This window comes from Cyprinus carpio, chromosome A21 (genome assembly GCF_018340385.1).
Source record: "Cyprinus carpio isolate SPL01 chromosome A21, ASM1834038v1, whole genome shotgun sequence".
NCBI lineage: Eukaryota > Metazoa > Chordata > Actinopteri > Cypriniformes > Cyprinidae > Cyprinus > Cyprinus carpio.
In genome coordinates, this window is record NC_056592.1 from 1,306,486 (window position 1) to 1,332,110 (window position 25,625).

Sequence of the window (25,625 nt, forward strand, 5' to 3'; positions counted from 1 at the left end):
GCTTCACAGAGATCTCTGACGTTAGTTTTCAATCCTTTCCCATCTAATCACTAATTGTGGTATGATATCCAAACACTTCCCGCTGTAATTCCACTGACCCAGATAGACCCGGCCGCCCGGACTCTAACGAGGAGGAGATCTATTTGATCCTTGATTAAATGTGCGGCCGTGGATCAGCGTTCGCTGTCAGAGCTTTAACAGACAGAAGAGACTTTCACGTTACATATAAACATGACATGTAGATCTGCTCCTGACGGCGGAAGGAACAAGCGCAGATAGTAAAGTACATCTCAAATCTGCTTTGCCGTGTCTCCAGACCTCGAGAGTCACAGGCTTAAAGGCTTAGTGTGCATCCTCTTTGTGTCAGTATTAAGATGTTTTAGCATTGTGTGCTTCAGAAAGAGACTTGTGCATTAATCTGGATCTCCTCAGGAGGATCTGGCTTTATTTGTTTTTGCTTAAATATATAGTTTAGCCAAAACTCAGCATTTATTCACCATCATGTCTTTATTTTTTTCAGTGGAACATAAAAGTAAGTATTTTTTTTCAGTCTGTCAAGCTCCAAAAAACAGCAGTCCATTCATCAAGTCTCCTGACAGCATATGATGCCTTATTTGAGAAACAGATTTAAATATAAAGGAATAGTTGACTCAAAAATGAAAATGCATTGCAGTGAATGGGTGCCGTCAGAATGAGAGTCCAAACAGCTGATAAAAACATCACAATAATCCACAAGTAATCCACACCACTCCAGTCCATCAGTTAACATCTGGAGAAGACAAAAGCTGAAACAAATCCAGCATTAAGACGTTTTTAACATCAAATTGTTGCTCCCGACTAAAATATGAGTCCATAATCAGTGCTGGATAGTAACCAATTACAAGTAATCTAGATTATGTAATCAGGTTCCAAAAATCACATACTTGTAATTAGATTTTAAAATACTAAAATGTCAGACTATTTTACTGATTACATGATTACGTATCGTTCACCTGTAGGTCTTTCAAGAACCCCAGTTTTTGGACACTTTGACGTAATATAATGTGTAATGCACTTCATGTTGTTATTAACAAAGAATGGAATACATTTTCTGTCACTTTGTATTTTTTTATATCAATAGGGTACAATATTATTCTACTTAAATCAATGTGTTAAACAAATGAGGTCAAAAGTAATCTGAAAGTAATCAAAATGTTGTTTTTATCAGCTGTTTGCACTCTCATTCTGACGGCACCCATTCACTGCAGAGCATCCATTGATGAGACACTGATGGAATGCAATATTTCTACAAATCTGATGAAGAAACAAACTCATCCTGATCTCGGATGAACTGAGGATGAGCACATGTTCAGCTAATGTTCATTTTTTGGGTAAACTATTCCATTAAGTCATTATTTTGAAGCAAAATTCAGACAAAATTACACCAAAATACATTTGCATTTTTTATGCAACATACTTAAACACACTTGGTCTGTTTTGTACTCCATGCACAGAGCTGAAAGACATCAATGATCAATTTAAATGTTGCTCGTGCACCTCGGAGCTGAACTGAATTCTCATAACTCCAGACTGAAGTCAGATTCGCCTTGTTGCCGGTATTGATTACTGTGGTATTTTTGCATGATCCGGGAGGAATCTTTGTGAAGTTTCACAATCGGTTTCCACACGGCTCTTTGTTTCCACAGCTGCGGCCCGTTCCTTCGGATCACATGTGAAGCCTCTTCCCTGTGGCTCTACCCATGCTTCATACGGTGCTGTGCTTACGGTTTGGTTATTCATGCTACAGTCTGGATAACCCGCCCAGAATACTGTACATGCTTCTGAACAACCGTGGAAAAAAGGTCACTTTAATTTTTTTAAGAGTCTTTAAAAATTAGACTCTGGTAAATATACTATAATCTAATGGAATATTCTTATATATATTTATTAATATTTTTATATAAAAACATATTTATTTTTATGTATATGTATATTTTATTAAGTCGAAATATTTAGCTTTTTTTTTCCATTTGATGTCAATGGAGAAGGATGCATTCGTGCTCATATTTTAACATAATAAAATACAAAATAGAAGTATGGCCAATTTTGTGGTCCTGTTCTAAACCTTTAAAAAAAATAAAAATACGCTATAAACATTTTAGTCATATTTCTGTTCATTTTGTAGATGTGTTTGATCACTGAAAAAAGTGTTAATTTCATACTTTTAAGAGCCTATAAATATTAGACTATGCTATATATTTTATATAGAAGTGTATTTTTATTAAGCCAAAATATATAGTTTTCTTTTTTTTTTTTGAATGCATGTCAATAGAGAAGAATGCTTTTGACCTGATAATGGACAAACTATTTTTGTTTTTGAAACCAAATCTAGCCGTGATGATACAGTAATGCTTCTGCACATTAAGTCACTTTAGGACTAAAAAGCTACAACTTTAGCTACAACTTCTGAATCTGCAAAACCACAAGGAGGCGCTGCATTCAAACAGGAAGTGATGTTTGTGTCACAAATTCGTTTCCTGACCCACCTGAACAGCATCAGTGGTTCAAAACACATTTTTGGCTGAACCTTTCATAACAAGGCAAAGGTTTAAAGGAGGCTGTAGTTGTTCTCTGTTGCTCTTCAATCCTCATCTTCATATTTTTTATTGAATAAGAAGGTTTCGGCGCAGGTGTGTGAAATAATGGACACCAGTGACACATCAGACCTCTTAAAGAGATGCTTCTGCAGGGTTTCATAAAGCCCCAGTGTGTCATCCACCAATGCAACCATATTAAACCCTTGTTATGAAAGCACAACGATGCATTTAAATCAAAGTAAACCGATCAGTTAAACTGATGATGACAGATAGATCAATACTGATTCTGATCACAGTGAAATTTATGATCAGATTTGCTTTTTGTGTTTTCTAAGCCTCCTGCTGACTGATTTTTATTTTTCTGGTCATCCACCTAATATTGGTGGAGTAAAGGAAAGAAATATTAAAGGACTTCAGCAAGGGGGGGTTGGTTTGCTTCTTTTATTTTCTTCTTCACTCAACCTGTGTGCATCATAAACTGCAGTTTTAGTTGCTGTGTATTTATCTGCAATGAGACTTTGCACATTCATCGGGGAAAACCCTCCATTCCTCTCCACTTGTGCAGAACAATCTGTTGCAGCACTACAGGTGTTTGGGAAAATGCTGCAGTGCTTTTTGTTGGCATGAAGCAAGATCAGCCAAGGCCTCCTTATTCTCTAACAACTAAAATCATGTTAAAAGACAGTTTTTACAGTTTGCATATTACCAGTTTGCATATGCATGAGGGGCTGAATTTTTACATTTAAGGGTCAAATTAATTCACATTTTTTAAATGATATTTTCTCCTGTTTATTCTCTTTAATTTTTTTTTTGTTTAAAAAAGATCAAAAGTAATTAAAAACGTTTTTCACAATAAGAATTTTTTTTTTACTCTTTATTTTCAAATTTTTGTTACCTTATTTAATTTATTGATCTATATTTTAACATCCCGAAAGATCAAAAGTGATTAAAAACGTTTTTTCTCTATTCATTTTTTCCTCATATTTTATTTTTTTCCTTAATTCTTTTTTATTTTTAATGTAAACATCCCGAAAGACCAAAAGCGATTAAAAACGGGATTTTCTTTATTCATTTTTTTCTTCTTTTTTATTTTCTTTCTTCCCTTAATTGATTTTTTCCTTAATTATTTTTTGTTTGTTTGTTTTTAATGTAAACATCCCGAAAGGTCAAAGTGATTAAAATACGTTTATTTAAAAAAAAAAAAAAAAAAAAAACAAGTGACCCAAAGTTGACTCTGATCTGCTTTCAGCTGTCATCTGTGCTTTTAGGACGCGCGCACAAATATGCAATAATTACTATATTTACTCGTATATCTCGAACTAAACCACCTTCGCGCGCTCGATCGGTCTGTGAAGCGTTTAATATAAGTTCACGGCAGTCAAAGTTAGGCTTTTTGTGAATAAACAGGGCGCTCCTGCAGTAGGTGGCTGTACGCGCACACTGATCCGGCGCGCGCTGAACGCTCCTTCACCGTCCTGTCAATAAAGCACTCCACGAGCCGAGCGGAACTCATTACGGGCAGATCTGCGCGTTTATTTAATCCACATTCCCCTCAGTTAGCGATCGCGCGTCTTGATTCGGATTGTTGAAGCCGCGCGCCGGAGGGACACTTGGAGAGACTTTGCTCGCGATCGTGCTACCGGACACCTGCGCGTCCGCTTCACCTCGTGCCACAGTGTTGCTCTGATCCACAGTTTCTTTTTCATGCAGAGTGGATTTTTTGGGTCTCGATCGTGCCGTGGGTCCGTGTGTGTATGAGTGAGTGTGTGTGTGCGCGCGTGCGTGCGCGCGTGTGTGTGTGTTTCTGAAGCTCAGACACGCTCCTCCTGATCGGGTGTTTTCTCATTGCGATCTGTTTCCATGTTTTTAGGTTTATGTGATTTTCTAAAAATGCATCATCACCATCATCATCACCATAATCATCAAAGAATGGCCGCGTTAGGGACGGATAAAGAACTCAGCGATTTGCTGGATTTCAGCGCGGTAAGTCACTTCGCGTTTCTGCACGCCGGAGGTCAATGATCACACTTTGTTTCGTTTTGTCACTGTGTTTCTGCGCGCAAATGATTCAGTAGAAGTCTTGTAAGATGACTTTTGCGCCGCGTAAATTGCATTTGAAATCTGAAAGAAAGTTGAAAAAGCTTGTGTGGATTTGATAGATGTGATGTTGCATTAGTAATTCTGTTGTCTTATAGATGCGAAACAGCGATTTGAAAATGTTCCCCACATCAATGGTAGTATATCCCACTTTATTCAGTCTTTTCTTGTGTTTTTTCCTTTTCTTTATTCCCTTTTCTTTAATAGATTCATATAAATGTTGTGTTGAACCTTTACAAATGCTTCTAATGGAATTTCTACTCATTTGGAGTCACTCCTATTCTATCCGACTGGAATTCTGAAGAATTCTAGTTTGATCCCATTAGGATCTCTTCCAGATGATGATAGGAATTCCATCAGAATTATTTTTGACAAGGAACGTGAGATTAGAGTAGATTCTAGAGGTTCATCTGACTCAGTGCAAAAAAAAAAAAAAAAAAACCTAAATGTGCATCCTGTCAGAAATGCTTTTGGGAAGTTTTCACTCAGGAAATGTGTTTTATGAAGCCACAGATCCAAAAATATTCCAGCTGTCTGTGTGCAGCGACTCCATTCAGACAGACAGAGGCTGAAGTGACAGTCAGGCTGCTTTATGAGCTCAGGACATTGATTACGTGAAATCTGGCTTCGTTCTGACATTGCAGTCGGATAATATTTGAGTTTAATGTAGGTTATATTATTAATCAAATTAACCTGCATGCATTTATGATGTAAAGCAATGCATTATGCTGTGATTAGCATGCTTTTAACCAGGACGTGTTTTATATTCTTTGATTTAGGGTGGGTTATGGAAGTTTTTAATGTGTTGTCATGATTGTTTTGTAGATGTTTTCCCCTCCTGTCAGCAGCGGGAAGAACGGACCGACGTCTCTGGGAAGCGGACATTTCTCTGGCTCAAGTATGTCGAATGCAACCCAACCTTGTGTTTTTGCCGGGTCGTTTTGTGCAACGGCCCACTGAGTAATTATAAGCTTGGTTTAAAAATGCAATGCATGTGTGTGTGTGGAGAAAACGTGACCTGCAAACTTCAGGTGTGTGTGTGTGACATGCACAGTTCACAAGCTGTGAGAATTTTGCGTTGTGATGCGAGTTTGATTGTTGTGGCAGATGTTGGCGTTCGGCTTGTTTTCCGCACAAACACACTCATGCATAATTTGTGCAATATGGACGCCGCACCTGCAGGCTTTCCTACGCGGAGATTTGTTTTGTTAAAGTGTGCATTTTTAATAAAAGGTGACATTTTATTGCATTGCGGGTTGTAACATGGTTTGCTTTGGAGCAACACTTGGGTTGCATGCGAGAGCTGATTTTAATTCCTCCTCTGATGAATGTTTCCTGCTGTGACGGCAGCAAATAAATAAATTATTACAGCCACAGAAAAGAAATGACCTTGACCCTGGAGGTGCATTAAGGAAGTAACTGGCACCGTGCATGCTTTTTCCAGCATGCATCTGTGTTCAAATGCATTGGAGTCGTGATCCGAATGCACAATTGAAGGGAGAGACACGTTCTGTAGTCGCGGCCTTCGTGTTTTCAATGCCTGCTATTGTTTTCTTCAGACTTGAGTGTTGTTTAGGGTTTGATCATTTGCATGCCACCCCCCTTCCTTTGCCCCTCGGTTCCTGCGCTTTCGCCTGAATTGTGTCGCAGTTTTGCGCTGTTGGAAAGTCGGGCAGGAGGATGGAGGGGGGTCTGCAAACTACAGCTAGTCTGTTGCCATGCAACTTGGCTTGGAAATGCTGGGAAAAGTGTGAATCGTTGAGAAAAGAGAGGGGAAAGAGACGGCATATTAAATAAATAACACAAACGTGTGGGCATGCTGCTAAATTTGTGTATTATTTATCCGTTTAAAGCCCGGATCTCGTGCCAGTCTCTGAGATTTCGGCTAACGGTGGATAGGCCCGGATAGCTCGGCGTACGTTTGTTCTGGAAACAGCCGTAGCTTATTAAGCCACGTTGAAAAGTGGGGTTATTTTAATAACGCACTTGTGCAGGGGCCGACAAAAGTGCCGCTGCTGCTATTTGCATCGCTCTGTTTTGGTTATGCTTGTCAATCAAACGCCGGCGATTGCATTAAGCGCAGAGATGAAGAGAGAGAAGAAGATTTCTCCTCCCACAATCCAGCACCTCTCAGAGCGGCTTTGTCTTTCTCTTAGCGAGCAGAACGACGGCAGAAAAGGAGCCGAGGCGGCGAGGGGGAGAGATGCACAGGAATATCAAACCCTTTAATTGTGCCTGAGATTAGGAATTAATGAGCGTTTTAGCTTGTAATAGCAATATTATTGCCACAATTTGCTATTTAATGCTAATAATGAGCTTGCTTATTATAGTCCGATTTTCAGGCCACTGACTATTTCTGCTCATCTTTTTGGTTGTGTGAGATAAAAATGTGTCTAAAAATGTCCTTCTGGCAACTTCTGTCCTTTAAAATCACTTTTAACAACTTGTTTTAAGTTGAAATGACAAAACTTGCAGTGCAGAAGCGGTCCATATGACTCGTGCGCTATATTTCAGGTCTCTTTGAGTCGTACGACAGCTTTGCATCACACTTAAAACTTTATTTTTTTATGTTTTTGAATGGAGGAGATGATTTTCAATGAGTAGTGGGTCAGTTCTTCACACACAGCATCATATTTATACCGTTTTATATTTTATGTATCTATATAAAATTAATTACTATATAATGCTATATATTTGTAACGTCTATATTTAAAAAAGTTAATTAATATTTAAATAAATAAATATATTTATTTAATTAAAATAAATAATATTAATATTTAAATGTATTTATTTCTTTTAAATTAATATTAATATGAATATTTAAATACATACATTTATTTATTTATTTTTATTATTTTTCACAATGTTTTCTGACAACCCTCAGAATCAGCATTTTGGTGGTTCAGGATAAAAGTCTCCACAGCATTGTTTCGTTCATGAATTGTCATGTTTTCTTTGTTTCTTTGCTTAGAGGAAACTTAAAATGCCTCGTGCTGAATTTGAATTCTTCATCGTAGTTTCTGTCTGATAAACAGTAAATGCATTTTGACAGTCTGCCAGTAATCAGTATGAATGAACATGAAAATATGAAGCACTTTTGTCATTTAGGCCACTTGAATTCACCATTTCCTCCAGACGCTGTAGCATCTATGCTAAGAATGCTTGTGCTTTATTATTAGCCGTCTAGAGACGTCACGCTGAGCTCGCGGAGAAAAGATGCCAGAAAGCCAGCGTTATGTCAGCTCTGTGGGGAAAATCTCACTTCACTTTCATTGTCTCACTGATGAGTTTAGTTCACTACAGCAGAAAACGCTGCTGTCTTCACTAGTTGTGCAGCATGTGGATGTCCCTAGATGACCTTACAGATGTCTGAAAACGCAAAGTGAACCATCTCTACTTTATATAAGAAATCAGTTCATCCTCAATAAAGACTTTATTTACTTCCTCCTTCTTTCACCCACCCTCACTTACTTTCCTCCCACTGAATTTTATACCATGTGTCCTACAAAATCAAATTTTTAATTTTTAAATTAAAATTCAAAAAATAAATTCAGGAAAAAAATAACAACGGCAAAAATGACACCAAAAAAAAAAAAGAAAAAAAAAAAATAAATAAAAATAAATGCCACCATAGTGAGTTTGATATTTCATAATATTCTAGATTATGCACTACTGGTCAAACGTTTAGAATTAACATTTGTAATGTCTTGGAAAGAAAAAAAAAAGCTCTACATTCAGCAAATACATGAAAAAAAGTGAAATAATACTACAATTTCAAATAAGTGTTTTCTATGTGAATATATTGTAAACTGTAATGTATTTCTGTGATGTGCAGCTGTATTTTCAGCATCATTACTCCAGTCTTCAGTGTCACATGATCTTCAGAAATCATTCTAATATGATGATTTGCTGCTCAATTATTATTCATGCTCAGTTAATAATAATGCTTCTTATTATTATCAATGTTAAAAATGGCTTAATATAGTGTACCATAACAGCTTAATATTTTTGTTTTTTTATGGTTCTTTGATGAATAGAACAATTCAAAAGAACAGCATTTATTTGAAACAGAAATCTTTTGTTACATTAGAAATGTCTGTTTTGATCAATTAATGCATATTTGCTGAATAAAAGTATTAATTTAGAATGATTTCTGAAGGATCATGTGACACTAAAGACTGGAGTAATGATGCTGAAAATTCAGCTTTGATCACAGAAATAAATTACAGTTTAACAGATATCCACATAGAAAACACTTATTTGAAATTGTAATATTATGTCAAATTTTTTGATGTATTTGCTGTATTTTTAATCAAATAAATGCAGCCTTGATGACCAGTTTTCCAAAAAAATACAGAAAATATTCATTATTCCAAACATTTGACCAGCAGTGTCTATAACATTTTGTTTGATAATAATTATATATATATATATATTATATATAATCCGTAAAAAATGCCTTCATAAAGCTAAAGATACCCCTAAAAATGAAGTGAATGTTAATTAAAAGTGAATTTCTAGGCGTCATAATCACAACAGACCGTCCCTTCACGGGCCCCTAGAACGGGGCCTTCGGCAGCACAATAGCTTCTGTTGCTTTTTAACTTGTTTGCATCTCGTCCCTCCAAAAAGCAGTCGTGGTGTCCTGTGTGTCCTCCAAAGTTACGTCAGCAGGGTTTGTTTCCCACCGTGCCGCTGGCTGGATTCTCGCTCTGTTGACATTGTTGTGTCCTGTAGCCCACTTCCTTTGTGATTAAATGTCTGCGTGTGTGTGTGTTTGTGAATATGTTTCTTGCTTTTTATCTCTGCGCTGCTTTGATAAGGCCGGTCTGGGCTCTCACACGCTGTTTGTTTGACCTGGAAATGCGGTTCTTAAACCTATTTGTGCTTGAACTGTTAGAGACGGATGCAGACGCAACATACGCCGCATGTTGATTAGCACTTATGTCACGCCGGACGGGGTACGAGATTAAAGTCAACATCAAATCAAAACCGGCTCTGTTTACTGTCTTAATCCATGTTGCTGGTCTTAATGTGAATGATTCATCAGTTATGAAGAACAAACTGTCAAATAACTTGCTCCGCCTCTGAAACGACTTTCTTTCCGTTTGACGTCATCAATTCCTCTGATGTTTTTCACCTTCCTCCATCCCAGTCTGGCACTTTTCATGATCCAGTTGATTCCCAAAGTGTAAAATCAAGTCCTGTACTCTATCTATTTTTTTTTTCTCATTTCATGTTGAATTTAAATGCCATAAAAAAAGTACAGGATTCACTGCAATTGTTTTTAAGTAATGCATAATCTGTTCTTTGTATTTATTAATGTTTAATATCCTTAAACACTTTTGACGTATGTACTGGTTTTATTAATAATTTAAAAATATTAATAATTAAATTAATAATTAAAAATTAATAATTAAAAAAAATATTATTAATTAATATAATTTTTTGTTGCTTTTTAAAATTATTATTAATAATCTGATTTACTATTTATAGTTTTTTTAATTATTATTTTTATTATCATTAAACATCTTTAAACAGGTTATATTAACTATTTATTATATTTTATTGTTATTTAATATTATTGAATGTCCCTAAACAAGTTTAAAAAAATAATATTATTATTTTATTATATATTATTATTTAATATCCTTAAACAAATTAGATTTAATATTTGCTATTTCTATTGTTATTTATAATTATTTAACATCCTTAAACAAGGTATTTTACTATTTTATATTGTATATATTATTTACTATTTTTTTAATCAAAGAAAATTGCATAAGACCTTAAAGCTTTATATTTTGAATGAATTTTTTTCCTTCATCTAGTTTTAAGGATATAATAATAATAATATTATTATTATTATTATTTTAAGCATAAATCTAACATCCATAAAATACATTCTTTTAATGTTATCTTGTAATCTTGTCCAATATTGTAGCTCAAATAACTGCATCTAGTTTTAAGGATATTCACATATATTCTATACCGTAAAACATGACGGAATTACTGCTTTTTTATATTGTTTTATATCTATTTTGCAGTGTTGTGTGATATTTATAACTCTGATAATGTCTGCACAAGTTAAAAAAAAAAATAAAAAAAACATCAACAGGAAAATATAAGTACAATTGAAGCAGATAAAAATGGATGTTGATGCCAAGCGGCTGATAAACAGGTTGATGTTGAAGGCCGAGTGAGCAGCACTCGTGTTGTTTTGGACAGACGCTGATGTCTGTAAGGAAGTGCAGGCAGAGCTACTTCCTGTTTTTGTGTGCTGGTCTCCTGAGTGGAACGGAGGCTGCTTTTCACCTTCATTTAATGTGAGATCTGCTCGTTGTGGTTTATCTAAGGGCTTTTCCATTAGAGTCTTGTTTAGTTCAACTAGTCGAGTCCAGTTTGATCTAATCTGGTGCATGATGGGTAATATAGTCCGCTTTCCATCTGTCGGGTTCGGTTAAGGTGGGGCAGCGATCCGGTTCAATCCGTTCACTTCCATTCAGATCCGTATAATTGAATGTTATTGTTTTATTTGTATTGCACAAAGATGTGCAGCCTGAACTGGACTCTGTCATTTCTGATCCCGTCCCATCCGGAGTCCTAATGAATGACTTAAAATACGGCCTGGGAAAGTGTACTGACTAAAGACGCCACTGTCTACAGTGATTCAGCACCCTCATGAAACAACAATAGGGCCGAAGTGCATTGTGGGTAATGACGATTGATGGGAAACACCCATCACACGGTGCTGATCTTAGACTCTCGTTCACAATAACCTTTGGAAAATCGCCCTGCCCTTTTCAAACAGGTTCCTGAACGTTCCCATGCTTTTGAAACACACAGAGTCAAGAAAAATGACTTATTAGATCTCTTTAATGTCTCAAATGTAGACTGCATTGAGAACAAAAGGAGACTTGTGCTGAAACCTCAGATGTTTCTCCAGAGAAAAGTACCTTAGTGATCTCACTTGTGACGCCTGTAGAGTTTCAGAAGAGATCTCAACAGTGTCTCAAACTGAGATCTCAGTATGAACTCACACGTTTCTCATCAAATGATCTGTGCTGCTCCACATGCATTGATTCACTTGTGTCTGTTTTTATTTTGCTACTTTAGGAGAAACATCTGAGACAAAGTTAAATGCTTTATGTGTTTCTCAATTATGTCTCATTTAAGTCTCAGTTTCTTACCTCTTTACCTTAATAAAGAAGCTCAAATATCAGTGCAGATGTTTTTAGAAGAAACGTGTGAATACTTCATGTGGTTTTCAATTTTGTCTCATTTAAGTCTCATAAGTTATTAAAGAACAACTTCTGAGCAATTACATTTGATTAAATTAGCCTTCTCCCCTCAATAATCTCTCATATAAATATCATAATTTATAAAAGAGAAACATTTTAGACAAAGTTAAATGCTAAATGTGATTAATTCTCAATCATGTCTCATTTAAATCTCATAAATTATAAAAAGGGCAATTTTTGAGCAATTACATTCTCAATTATGTCTCATTTAACACTTAAAAGTCATGAAAGAGCAACTTCTGGCCAATAAAATTAGAGAAACAATCAAATTTAGGAGAAACATGTGAGATAAAGTTAAATACTTTGTTTTTCTCAATTAAGTCTCATTTAAGTCTCTTATGAAAGAGCCATTTCTGACCTATTTTCCTCTTAACTCTTTCCCTTAATGAAGAAGCTCGATTATCAGTGCAGATGTTTTTAGAAGAAATGTGTGAGATGAAGTTATATACTTCATGTGGTTTTCAATTTTGTCTCATTTAATTCTCATAAGTTATGAAAGAGCAACTTCTGAGCGATTACATTTTATTAAATGAACTTTTCTCTTTATGAAGCTTCTTGATTTTCAGTGCCGTTTTTTTGCAAGAAACATTTTAGACAAGGTTAAATGCTTAATGTGATTCATTCTCAATCATGTCTCATTTAAATCTCATAAATTATGAAAGAGCAGCTTCTGAGCAATAAAATATTGTTGCATTTAAAGTATTTTCCTTAATGAAGTGTCATGATTTTCAGTGCAGGATTTTTAGTAAATACTTAATGTTGTTCTCGATTATGTCTCATTTAAGTCTCATAAGTTATAAAAGAGCAATTTTTGAGCAATTACAGTCTCATTTATCTCCCATAGGTCATAGAAAGCGCAATTTCTGGCCAATAAAATTAGAGAAACAATAAAATTTAGGGGTAACATCTGAGACCAAGTTAAATACTTGATGTGATTCTCAATTATCTCATTTATATCTCAAGTAATGAAAGAGCAATTTCTGAGTAATACAGTTTTATTTGTTAAACTCTTTGCCATCATGAAGCTTCATGATTTCATTGTAGGCTTTTAGGAGAAACATCTGAGACAGACTTAAATACTTAAGGTTATCTCAATTATGTCTCATTTAACTCTCATAGTTTCAAAGAGCGACTTCTGAGCATTAAAATGGTGTTGATCAAATTCTTTTCCTTAATGAAGCTTTAAGATTTTCAGTGCAGGATTTTTAGTAAATACTTAATGTTGTTCTCAATTATGTCTCATTTAAGTCTCGTAAGTTATAAAAGAGCAATTTTTGAGCAATTACAGTCTCATTTATCTCCCATAGGTCATAAAAAGAGCAACTTCTGGCCAATAAAATTAGAGAAACAATAAAATTTAGGGGTAACATCTGAGACCAAGTTAAATACTTGATGTGATTCTCAATTATCTCATTTATATCTCAAGTAATGAAAGAGCAATTTCTGAGTAATACAGTTTTATTTGTTAAACTCTTTGCCATCATGAAGCTTCATGATTTCATTGTAGGCTTTTAGGAGAAACATCTGAGACAGACTTAAATACTTAAGGTGATCTCAATTATGTCTCATTTAACTCTAATAGTTTTCAAAGAGCGACTTCTGAGCATTAAAATGGTGTTGATTGAAGTCTTTCCCTTAATGAAGCTTCATGATTTTCAGTGCAGGATTTTTAGTAAATACTTAATGTTGTTCTCAATTATGTCTCATTTAAGTCTCGTAAGTTATAAAAGAGCAATTTTTGAGCAATTACAGTCTCATTTATCTCCCATAGGTCATAAAAGAGCAACATCTGGCCAATTAAATTAGAGAAACAATAAAATTTAGGAGAAACATGTGAGACCAAGTTAAATACTTAATGTGATTCTCAATGTCTCATTTATGTCTCATAAGTTAGGAAAGCACGACTCCTGGCTTTAATCAAGCTTCATGATTTTCAGGGTCTCAGATGTTTCTCCTAAAACCTGCGAAGTTAAATTCTTAATGCAATACAGTTTAATTGAATTAACTCTTTCCCTTAATGATGCTTCATGATTGTCAGTGCAGGTTTTTTAGCAGAAAAAGTAGACAAAGGTGGTATCTAAATGAGACATAACTGAGAACTCTGTTATTTCCCAGAAGCGCTGAAAGATTAACCAGTAACTGTGTGTTAACGAGTGATCTTGTCCTTAATGAATCGCGGTGATTTTGCGTGTGAGGTGGGAACAGCACACCTTGTTTTGTCATCGCACCTGCTCATAGCAGTGAAGGTGAAGAGACTCAAAAAAGTGTAATTAGCCGTCTGAAAATAAAGGCAGAGGAACAGCAGCACTGTGTGTAATTAACACGACAGGTGAGGAGCACGCTGAAACAGAGAACTTTTAATTAAAACGGCTGACTTGTTTGGATATTGTCAAGTGTACTGCTGGAAGATGTGCCACTGTAATGGCTGTAATAATTGAGCAGTGACAGAGGCTAATGCTAGCGACTCACGTGTGTGTGTGTGTGTGTGTGTGTGTGTGTGTGTGATGTTATCTGTGTCAGAGGTAGAAGTGTGTGTGTTACTGGTTTCATTGATACTGTATTTGTATACAGAGTTCAAAATGAACGCTCGTTAAGTTGCTACTTTTATCATGAAAAGTTATCTAGAATGATGAAAGTGTTTCTCTCTCTCTCTCTCTTACTCTTTTTAATATCCAAAACTTAATGTGATGGCATACGGGTTATGTGAAACATTACAAAGCCAACAAAATGAAAATGATAGATAAAACCATAAATAGTTTTATGACAGTTTTTATGAAATAAAAATAGTAATATTATATGACAGTTTTTGCCAATTAATTCTGTATTTTTTGCATTTAAATAAAAATAAATAAAAAGTCAGGTAAACCATAAAAATTTTTTAGAATAGTAATATTATATTTTCATTATTTCATAAAACTGTTGTAAAAGAAATGTATGAAGATTTTAAAATATTAAAAAATATATTCTTTGTTATTATTATTATATATTAATATAATTTTATTTTATAAAGATATTTTAAAGATTTTATCATACTTTCATATAATATTTTTCAAATATAGGTAATATATTTAAAATACGGTATCAAATATTTCATATATATCATTTGTATTAATACTAATTTTGTATTATTTTATACATTTTAGTGTTATTTTTAATTTGGAGTGTCTGAGGTTATTGCTATGCAGTTGCTAGGGTGTTCTGAGTGTTTCTTTGCAGTTGCTAGGGTTTTCTGAGTGTTTTAATGCAGTTGCTAGGGTGCTTTGATGATTTAGGCTGTTGCTATGTAGTTGCTAGGGTGTTCTGAGTGTTTCTATGCAGTTGCTAGGATGTTTTGAGCATTAAGGCTGTTGCTATGCAGTTGCTAGGGTGTTCTGTGTTTTTTAGGCTGTTGCTGTGGAGTTGCTATGTTGTTCTGAGTGTTTCTATTTTGTTGCTAGGGTGTTGTGATTTTTTAGGCTGTTGCTAGGGTGTTCTGAGTGTTTTTATGCAGTTGCAAGGGTGTTTTGAGCATTTAGGCTGTTGCTATGCAGTTGCTAGGGTGTTCTGAGTGTTTCTATGCAGTTGCTAGGATGTTTTGAGCATTAAGGCTGTTGCTATGCAGTTGCTAGGGTGTTCTAAGTGTTTTTATGCAGTTGCTAGGGTGTTCTGAGTGTTTCTTTGCTGTTGCTATGCAGTCGCTAGAGTGTTGTGTGTGGTTGCTAGGTGTTTTCTTCCTTTCTGGTGTGAGAAGAGTCTCTGTAAATGTAACTCAGGTCTTTCGTTTAATGTGCGTCTCTGGGATTTGTTCTGGGATTTATTGTTAGTAGTTGTCAGAGGTCCTAACATGCTTCTAAACAGATCTCTAGACTGCTAGTCGGTCAGTGTTTCTCGAAACCCCCAGACGGGGCCAGGATCTCATCAGTCAAGCGTTTGATGAATCAGTTTTTCCTGATGTCTGTGTCAGCAGCACCTGGCCGTCTGTCCTTCTGATTTGATGTGGGAAAAGCGTTTGGGAATGAAGGGATCTGTTCAGTGGGAATGCAGTGCACATTTGCTCCAGAAACGTTCACGCAGAAGAGTTTGGCTTTCCATGTTCTTCCTATAGATGCTGTTGTGTAGCTTTATGAATTTGGTCGACCTTTACAGTCACGGGTAATTACAGTACAAACTAAAAAAAACCAAAAAACAACCTGAACACTTGTACTTAATATTTCTCATTTTCAGTTAGTTTAACTCAATGTACTAAAATAACTAAAACTAAAACCGAAAAAGAAAAAATTATAAAAACAAAAAAATATATAGACATTTAAAAAATAAAAACAAAGACTAATAAAAATGTCAAAAACATACAAAATTACAAAACTTTAATTTAAAAGGAAAGTGTAATATATAAAAAGAAAAACTATATAGACGTTTTAAAAAATAGACTAATAAAAATGACAAAAACACAACAAAAAATACTAAACCAAAATTAACATGAAAAAATGAAATGTATAAAAATAAAAAATAATTCAGAATATTAATAAAAAACTATATACATATTTAAAACAGAACAAAGACTAATAAAAATGAAGAAGAAAAAACTCAAAATTACTAAAGCTGACTAAAATTAAAATGACACTGGAATATACAAAAATCAGAATAACTATAAAACTATTTAATAATGAAGTAGTTCTATTGTTCTATATAGTTTTTAGAATAAAAAAACTTTATAGACATTAAAAAATACAAAAGCTAATAAAAATGTCAAAAACAAAATGACAAACTGTAAATTGAAAACTAAATAAAAATATAAATAAACACTATAATAGTATCTCAATGGTACTAAAATAACATCATCAGTAAGGTTGTGCTGTAGTATGAAGGACCTGCTGTGTTCACGTCAGAGCTGCCCTTACCAAAAAGTAGTATACTTCAAGTTTATTTTATTAAGTATACTTAAGTATAGTTCAAGTATATTTAGACTTTTTTGTAAGTATAAGTCAAGTATACTTAAATGTCATTTTAAGTATATTTCTGGGAAGTACATAAAGCCCATTTCTGAGAAGTACATAAAAAGTAAACTAAAAGCATACTTTCCTATTTTTAGTTTAAAAGAAGTATACTAATAGCACACTTGAATAAACTTCTTTTTCGTAAGGGTGGTAATGCATGGTGTGTTTTAGCACTCGACTGACCAGTCCTCTGTTTTATAACTGTTTCTCTTAATTGCTCTGTAACTTGTTAAGTTTAAAAGATTTTTGATTTAGAAGTGAAATTCCTGCAATTGTTCACATGTTGTCGTGCATGACTGGAATTTTTCGGGAAGTGTCAGGTTGAAGTGAAGTGTTCGGATTATCTGTTTTTTTTTTTTTTTTTTTTTTTTTTTTTTGTTTAAGGGTGTGTGTGTAAGTTGAGAGGAAATCTCATCTTGGTTTTCCTAAAAGGCAGTTGAACATCTGGCAGTGTGTATATGTGTGTGTGTGTGTGTGTGTGTGTGTGTGTGTGTGTGTGTGTGTGTGTGTGTGTGTGTCTGTGACGCCATTGACATTCCATTCCATCAATGCTTTGGTTATGGCTGTTGTTTGCATGCATGCATGCGCGTGTGTTTATGTGTGTGTGTGTGCAGCCTTTTGAAATGGTAGAAAGCCCTTGCGTGTGTTTAATGTGTTTGTTTATGTGCGTTTCACATGTGTGTGTGTGTGTTTTTCTCACTCTCGTGGTGTGGGCAGTACGTGCTACTGTTTTTCCAAGTGCTAATTTTTACTGCAGTTGTTGGTTTAACGTCCATCTCGTTACAGCCTGAACCAATTACAGCCTTAATTATCCAATAAATATGTATTTAAGAAGCTGTTTACTTTTCGTGTGTGTTTCGTGACACATCGAGCAGAAATCAAACCTGCTGGGGTTACGTGGTATAAACATCGTACAGCAACCAAAGATATGATGCCGACTGCAGAGAAACGTTCAGAAATAAAAACAAAACTCACAAACAAAATAAATCATAATAAATTCTTCATTGCATTTTCCTTCCTTATGCAAAATCATGACCAGGTTATATTTTGCACCAAATGTAAAGGGAAAATGATAAAATACAGTATAGGTATATTTTGCATTAAAAATATATAAATAAATAATTTTTGAGATTGTGACAATAAGTGACAGTAATGTGACAATGTGAGCAATGCATCTGAGCATTTTACTTTTGCATTAGTTTGCAATACAGTATTGTTTAGTCAAATCATATTTAAAATCATCATAAAACACAACACAACAAAAATCATATTAATATATAAATGTTTTACTATTAAACTTTTATAATTTCCCTGTTTTCTCATGTTTTTGCATTATGATTATTGTAATTGTGGCAAATTAACCCCATCACAATTTTAATTGCCATAATTAATAAAGAAATTCTCATTAGCATAATATAGTAGAACAATGATTATGATGATTATTCAACTGGCTTTTTGTTGTGTTGAATACAACCTTGCTATTATGCACAAAAAAACATGCACTTAAATTTATATATATACTGTTTTTTTTTTTAATTTTGCAGTAATGCAATCCAATGAGAAGCACAACTGTGAATAATAGAAATGACAATAAAACAAAAAATAAAAAGTCTGGATGCATAATAGTTATAAGAATATGGGGATAAATGTGTTTAATTGTCATGCAAACAATATCACAATTTAAAATAGGCTTCATTTTCTCTAAGCAAAATATAATTTAATATTAATGCCTTTTGGTTTGGGGATGAAATTTGACCTGCTCTTGACAGATTTTTTTAAATCCACTCTTGTGTTCTTGTTTAAAGAAACAGAGAGAGAGAGAGAGACAGAGAGAGCGACAGGAATGTAACCGGACACTGAGGAGTTTTTTTCCCACAGAAGTGCCCTCTCATGAAAGGCTTTTGTCTGGCCGCTGTGTTCAAACATACTCGTCTCTCTCTCTCTCTCTCTCTCTCTCTCTCACTCACTCACTCACTCACTCGTTCTTTTTTCCTCTGAAAGTTTTGCAGGTGTTCAGGGTGCAGAAATAAACGAGGTCTGTTATTTAGTGCGTGCGGCGGGACGGTGGGCGGGGCTTCCTGGCCTCTTTCTCCTCCGTCAGGGTCATTGGCTGAGAAGGAGCAGAGAGGAGGGGCTGATGGGTAATGGGAAAAGCAGAAAGACAGAGATCTGCTCAGTGTAAACACAGAGTGTTCTGTTATAGTCACTGACAGACCAGACGCGCACACACACACGCGCGCAGGATACAGCTCTTAATATTAGGGATGAAGCGGTTTTCAGATGCTAGTGTAGTTTTTGATTCTCAATACTACAGTAAAAACGAATATAAAGCTAAATATAAATATAAAGTTAAATATTAACATACATTTTTGCAAATAAAATAGTTTTAAGTATTTCTAAATCAAGTAAACACTGATAAAGTAGTACAAATCAAAGAAACAAGATCTGACCTTAAAATTCCTAATTTTGACATTCTGACATTCACAATGAACAAATGTGATATTAACAGACAGCATGAGGTTTCTAAGCTGCATTTACAGGGAAACACCTGAAAATGCCTAATTCTGACATTCTGACAATGTTTATGTTCACTCTCAAAAACAGGCGTTTTGACCAACAAGTGCATTTGACCGTTTGCGTATGTGAGGATTTGAATGCGTCCGCCTTTCAGTCAGAAAGTACAGCAGAAAGCTCAATATATTGTGTATATTGTAACTTTATCTTCAGTTATATCGGTTGATATTATATTGTAACAATTTTTTGACTGTTATATCAGACGTTGACCTTATATTGTATATTTTGATGTTTATATTGGATGTTGACTTAAATTGTAAAATTTTGACAGTTATATTGGACATTGGTGTTATATTGTAATATTATTTTGGCAGTTAAATTGGACCTTAATGTTACATTGTAACATTTTGACAGTTATATTAAACGTTAACATTATATCGTAACATTATTTTGACAGTTATATTGGACGTTGATGTTACATTGTAACATTTTGACAGTTATATTGAACGTTAACATTATATCGTAAACATTATTTTGAAAGTTATATTTGAATGTTAACATTATATCGTAACATTATTTTGACAGTTATATTGAACGTTAACATTATATCTGACATTATTTTGACAGTTATATTGGACGTTGATGTTACATTGTAACATTTTGACAGTTATATTGAACGTTAACATTATATCGTAACATTATTTTGACAGTTATATTGAAAACAAAAAATCGTAACATTATTTTGACAGACATATATATTGAACGTTAACATTATATCGTAACATTATTTTGACAGTTATATTGGACGTTGATGTTACATTGTAGCATTTTGACAGTTATATTGAACGATAACGTTATATCATAACCGTATTTTGACAGTTATATCAGACATTGACTATGTCAACATTAATTTGATTAATTTGTAACATTAATTTGACACATATTGGATGTTGACGTCATATTGTAACATCATTTTGACAGTTATTTTGGATTGTGATATTATACTGTAATGTTATTTTGACAGTTATTGAACATGAATGTTATATTGTAACATTATTTTGACACATACATTGGAACGTTGATGTTATATAGTAACATTATTTTCACAGTAAAAGTGTAAATTGATGTTTAATTGTAACATTATCTTCACAGTTATATTGGATGTTGATTTTACATTGTAACATTTTGACGGTTAAAAATTGGGCGTTGACATTATATTGTAACATTATTTTGACAGTTACTCTATGTTGGACATGAATGTTATATTGTAACATCTGCAGTCAAATTGGACATTGACGGTATATTGTAAGATTATTTTGAAAGTTACATTGGACACTGAGGTTATATAATGCATATTTTTGATTTAAATTGGACGCTGATTTTATATTGTAACATTATTTTGACATTTTTTATCAGATGTTGACATTATATTGAAACATTATCTGCAGTTATATTAGATGTCGGTATTATATTGTAACATCATTTTAACTGTTACATTAGACAGTATATTGTAACAGTGAAGTACATTTAAACCCCCACTCCAGAATTCAACAGCAGGATCTGGAAGTACATTTTTAGTATTATTATAATACGGACACTGATACATTTCCATCGTATCGTCTTTGATATGTGATCACGTGTTAGCATGAGTGTGCGCGTCTCCCTGTTCACACCCGTTTATTCCGTTTCCATCCCCGCATCGGCTGTTCCAGGATTTCACGGAATTCCCTGTCTGGTCCCCGCTCGGTTTCCACGGTAACAGGTGCGGAGTTCACAAACACCACCTGACCCACCCACCAGCGCGCACACACAAACACACACAAAATTCCAGCGCGCACACACACACACACACACACACACACACACACACACACACACACACACACACACACATCTCACTGCCACATGTTCTGGAACAACTGTTTCCACACTGCAGAGTGAGACGAGCTGTTAAGGATGGAGATGCGGTTTCTCCTGCACTAGAGCTTGAACCCGACACAAACCCAAAGAGAAGGCACTGTAATGAGCATGTTCTCGTGAAGCTTCCTTGAAAATTGCTCTCAGCAGAGAGACAGAGAGAGAGAGAGAGACCAGAGCCTGACGGAAAACAGCGAAGCCTCCTTAGCGCATTTGAAACCGAAGTGTGAATGAAACATATCGCCACTTTAAGAAAATATTTCAAGCTTCATTTGCAGAGGGTTTTTTAAATGGCACAAATTGTTTTCACCATGCTAAGCTCCTGCAAATGAGTAGACTGGAAATGTTTACCTGTTTACAGACGCAAACGCTTTCACACATGCGGCATGTTTTGATATATTCTCTAAAGAAGAGAGAGAGCGGCGTCAGGAGAAAGCGACGGAGACGCGTGATGGCTATTGCTGTGAATTACACGGCCTTGGGTTCTACAGGCGATGCTGCGAACACAATGCATACGCAACGTGCTGAAAACATGACCTTCTCTCTCTCGTTGCATCATTATGTCTTTCTTTCTTTCTGTTCAGTTGTCATTTCATCATTGGGAATTCTAAATGTGAAAGTTGTTGTTTTTCAAGGAATAGTTTGCCCGGAAATGATAATTGTCACGCTTGCACGCTTCGTATTTTTCCAAACCCTTAAAAGTTATTTTCTTCTGTGAAGCTCACTTTGCTGTCAAACTCCAAAAAGGACAAAAATTAAATAAAATAAATATTTTGACACTTACTGTACAGTACATTGGACATTTACGTTATATTATAAAAAATTGGACTGTTACATTGGACGCTTGTGTTATATTGTAACATTAATTGACAGTTATAATGGACATTGGCGTTTCATCGTAACATAATTTTAACCGTTATTTTGGTCGTTGATGGTAAATTGTAACATCTATTGAAGGTTACGTTGGACATTGACTTTATATTAAAGCAGTTTTTACTGTTAAAATGGACATTGACATTATATTGTAACATTATTTTGACAGTGAAATTGAAAACTGATGTTATATTGTAACATCATCTACACAGTTATAGTTAATGCTGATGTTACATCGTAACATTTTAACAGTTTAAGAAGTTAAAATTGTTGTTTAAACTTTTGTTTTTCCAAACCCCTGAGACTTATTTTCTTCTGTGAACATTCACTTTACTTTTTTTTTAGCCACTGTTAAACTCCAAATAGGACAAAAAAAATTTCATTAAATGCCGTAAAAGATTCCTATTAGTATTATAATAATCCATATGTCTTTTATGTTAATTATGTTTAATTTTTGTTTTAATTTTGCTGTCAGAGCAGCGTGAACATTCAGCTAAACATCTCCTCTGCTGCTCCACAATAGAAAGTCTGTCGTGTGGATTTGGAACGACAGGAGCACCATTCCTTCAAGGTTTGCTGCGGCGCTGAAGTATTTGATGTATCTTTTTCTCTGTTTCTCTCTTTTCATCTCTTTCTTTACCTCTCAAATCGGTTTTGTTATGGCTGTGAAGGTTCTCTGAGTGCGAGCGCTTGAATAGGCTCTTGGTTTCTGTGTGTTGTGAACTCAAGTACAGACATGTGCAGTCAAACATCTACAGCTCTTTCATGGGTAATCAAAGGTCTGGACTTAAAGAGTGCCGTCATTCCTGGGAAACAGCCCGGATTAATAGAACAGAACAGAAAATCATCCTGTCTGGATGCAATTATTATTATTTATTTATTTTTATTTTTTAAATTTACATTTATTTATTTTTTAATATGCATAAATGTCTTATAACAACTACCAAGGTGATGTCTTAATACTTTTACAAAATGTATAAACATTTTTATTTAATTGATATTTTTATATTTAAATTAAAATGTTATATTTAATTTATACATTTATATTTATTTAAATAAATATATTGACATTTATAAATAAAAAAAAAAAAAATAAATAAAAAAAAATATTAGAAAATCATTTACACTTAAAAACCTATATATATATATGTATATGTATATATGTATATGTGTGTGTATATATATATATATATATATATGTGTGTGTGGTGTGTGTGTGTGTGTGTGCATATATATATATATATATATATATATAGTATATATATATATATATAGTATATAGAGTAAAGAATGTAAATGTTTACACTAACAGGCCAAGCATTTTGTGTTTTTAACTTGGTCCTGGAAGTATTTTTCCCACTCATTTTCTCCAATGGGATTTTAGACATTCTTCAGTAAAGAGTCACAAGCCAAACCAACCATCTCAGAGATGAATCACATCATCAGGAATCTTGATTTGAAGAGTATCTGAAAATCAGAAACATCTGTTATGATGAGGAGAGCTACACATCCCATTATGCAATGCGAACAATCCGATCAAATCAAAAACGGTACAGTATAAAACTATTGACTCTGGTCACGTATAAAAGCATCATATTTGATATTTATTGCACAATATTTAGAGCTATATGAATATATAAGTTGTTTGTGAGTTTGAGGAGACTCGGTTATGTCATTCACAGTGTTTTATATAGTTCTGCTATAAATGTTTCCATGGTAACAGTGTGTTCTCTGATTGGTGGATCTCTCGTCAGGATTGTGGGTAGTGTAGTTCTTCAAAAGTAACTTTAGAGAAAGAAAGATGCATGTATTATTGTTCCAAATCTGTTTCTCTGGGGGGGGATAATTAGTGATTTTTATTTCCAGAACATGACTGTTGCATTGTAAATGTACTGAATTGCTTTCCTCTTTACGCACAGTATAATTTCCGATCGTTCTGTTTTATTTTGCGATTGATATCGTTCATCTTTAAACTTCGGCGGCTCTGCATGGGTGAAGCTAAAATCGGCATTGAGTCAGAAGTTTGGGAGACATTAAGAAGATTTCACAGCCGGATCTGGAACATGACCAAAGCCTCTCCACATTCATACGATCCTCGTTTCTTTTCTCATCTCTCCGCTAGATTTCCCCCTCATATAAAAGCGTTAAGCAAAAACAACTCGCCCACACATGTCACACACACGCTTGATATTGTTATTTGTCACTTGCATCTATTAAAAGCCCGGCGTCTCTCACGCACGTGGTCAGACTCTTTCTCTCCATATGTGTGTGTGTGGGACGGGTCGGCCGGGTGTGACGGAGGTGTGTTGGGGTGCCGTAACGCCTGGCGTCGCTCTACTGTTTGGATAATAGTGATATGGGCGCTCTTGGCTGTGTCGGGAAGGACATTAATGTTTCAGCATATGTCTTCTTCTGAAGTGTGAACAGAACTCGTGTTACGGATCGACTCGCTGCCCTTCCGAGCTGAACGAGTCTCTAAAAAATGTCTCTCTCCTCGCAGGCGGACGACGGAGATGCTCGGAAATAGTCTGTAACTGAGTCTCAGCGGTCCGGTCTGGTCTGGTCTGGTTTCAGGGGGTTTGTATGTGTGAGGGCATTACTGATCAGAAGTTGAGTTGTATGATATACATCAGCTGCGCTATTGCATTTTCTTTGACGTTGCGTGGTTTTGTTGATGGTTTTTGGGGAACACAACCTGTCCGTGTTGACATCTGAGTAATCTGATGAGCTTCTATAGAGTGGCAGATGAATTTGTGTCGAAATACTTCTGAGGTTATGGGACCTTTTGAGTCACAAATAATAAGAAATATGAATTGAAACGGCATATAAATCCATGTTAGATGAGCTGAAATCTCTCAAATGTTGTCTCTGGTCAAACAAAGAATTACAAATTGAACAATATTGCATGAAAATGATGCAGTTACTTTTATAGGATCGTTGTGTCACCTGTGAACATTTGTTGCTGTTTTCTCATTATTGGTAGTTATTTGTTGTCATGATAAGAGTTCATCTTTATATAATATAATATATAATATATATATATATCTATATATATATATATAATATATATATATATATATCTATATAAAGAACAAAAATATATTTTGCATAAAGAGAAAAGCTTTCTATTTTCAAAAATCCTTGCCATTATTTTGACAATGTAAACCCTTTATATACACATACATCAAGGTTTCTGCAGATCTTAAAAAGTCTTAATTAGCCTAAAAAGTCATAAATTCATAAAGTGATGTTATTAAATGTTGCAAGGAACATTTTCCTCAGTATTTTTGTTTTTATTTTCTAGATAAGATAGATATAAGTCTTGCTTTCTGAAAAATTGAACAAAATTAAATTAAGTGAGTTTATGTTTCAAA

The 25,625-nt window shown here is 34.5% G+C and overlaps 1 protein-coding gene across 1 annotated transcript in view; it reads left to right on the top strand.

The window, feature by feature from the left end:
- The first annotated feature begins 3,895 nt into the window (after nt 1–3,895).
- The window catches only part of LOC109049766 (transcription factor 4-like), a 153,864-nt gene continuing 132,134 nt past the window's right edge, over nt 3,896–25,625 (top strand). Inside the window, exons 1-3 of the mRNA XM_042778510.1 lie at nt 3,896–4,559; nt 4,772–4,810; nt 5,499–5,571. Coding sequence (XP_042634444.1) covers nt 4,437–4,559; nt 4,772–4,810; nt 5,499–5,571 — 235 coding nt within the window. The 5' untranslated portion in view covers nt 3,896–4,436. The remainder of the gene's footprint in view (nt 4,560–4,771; nt 4,811–5,498; nt 5,572–25,625) is intronic.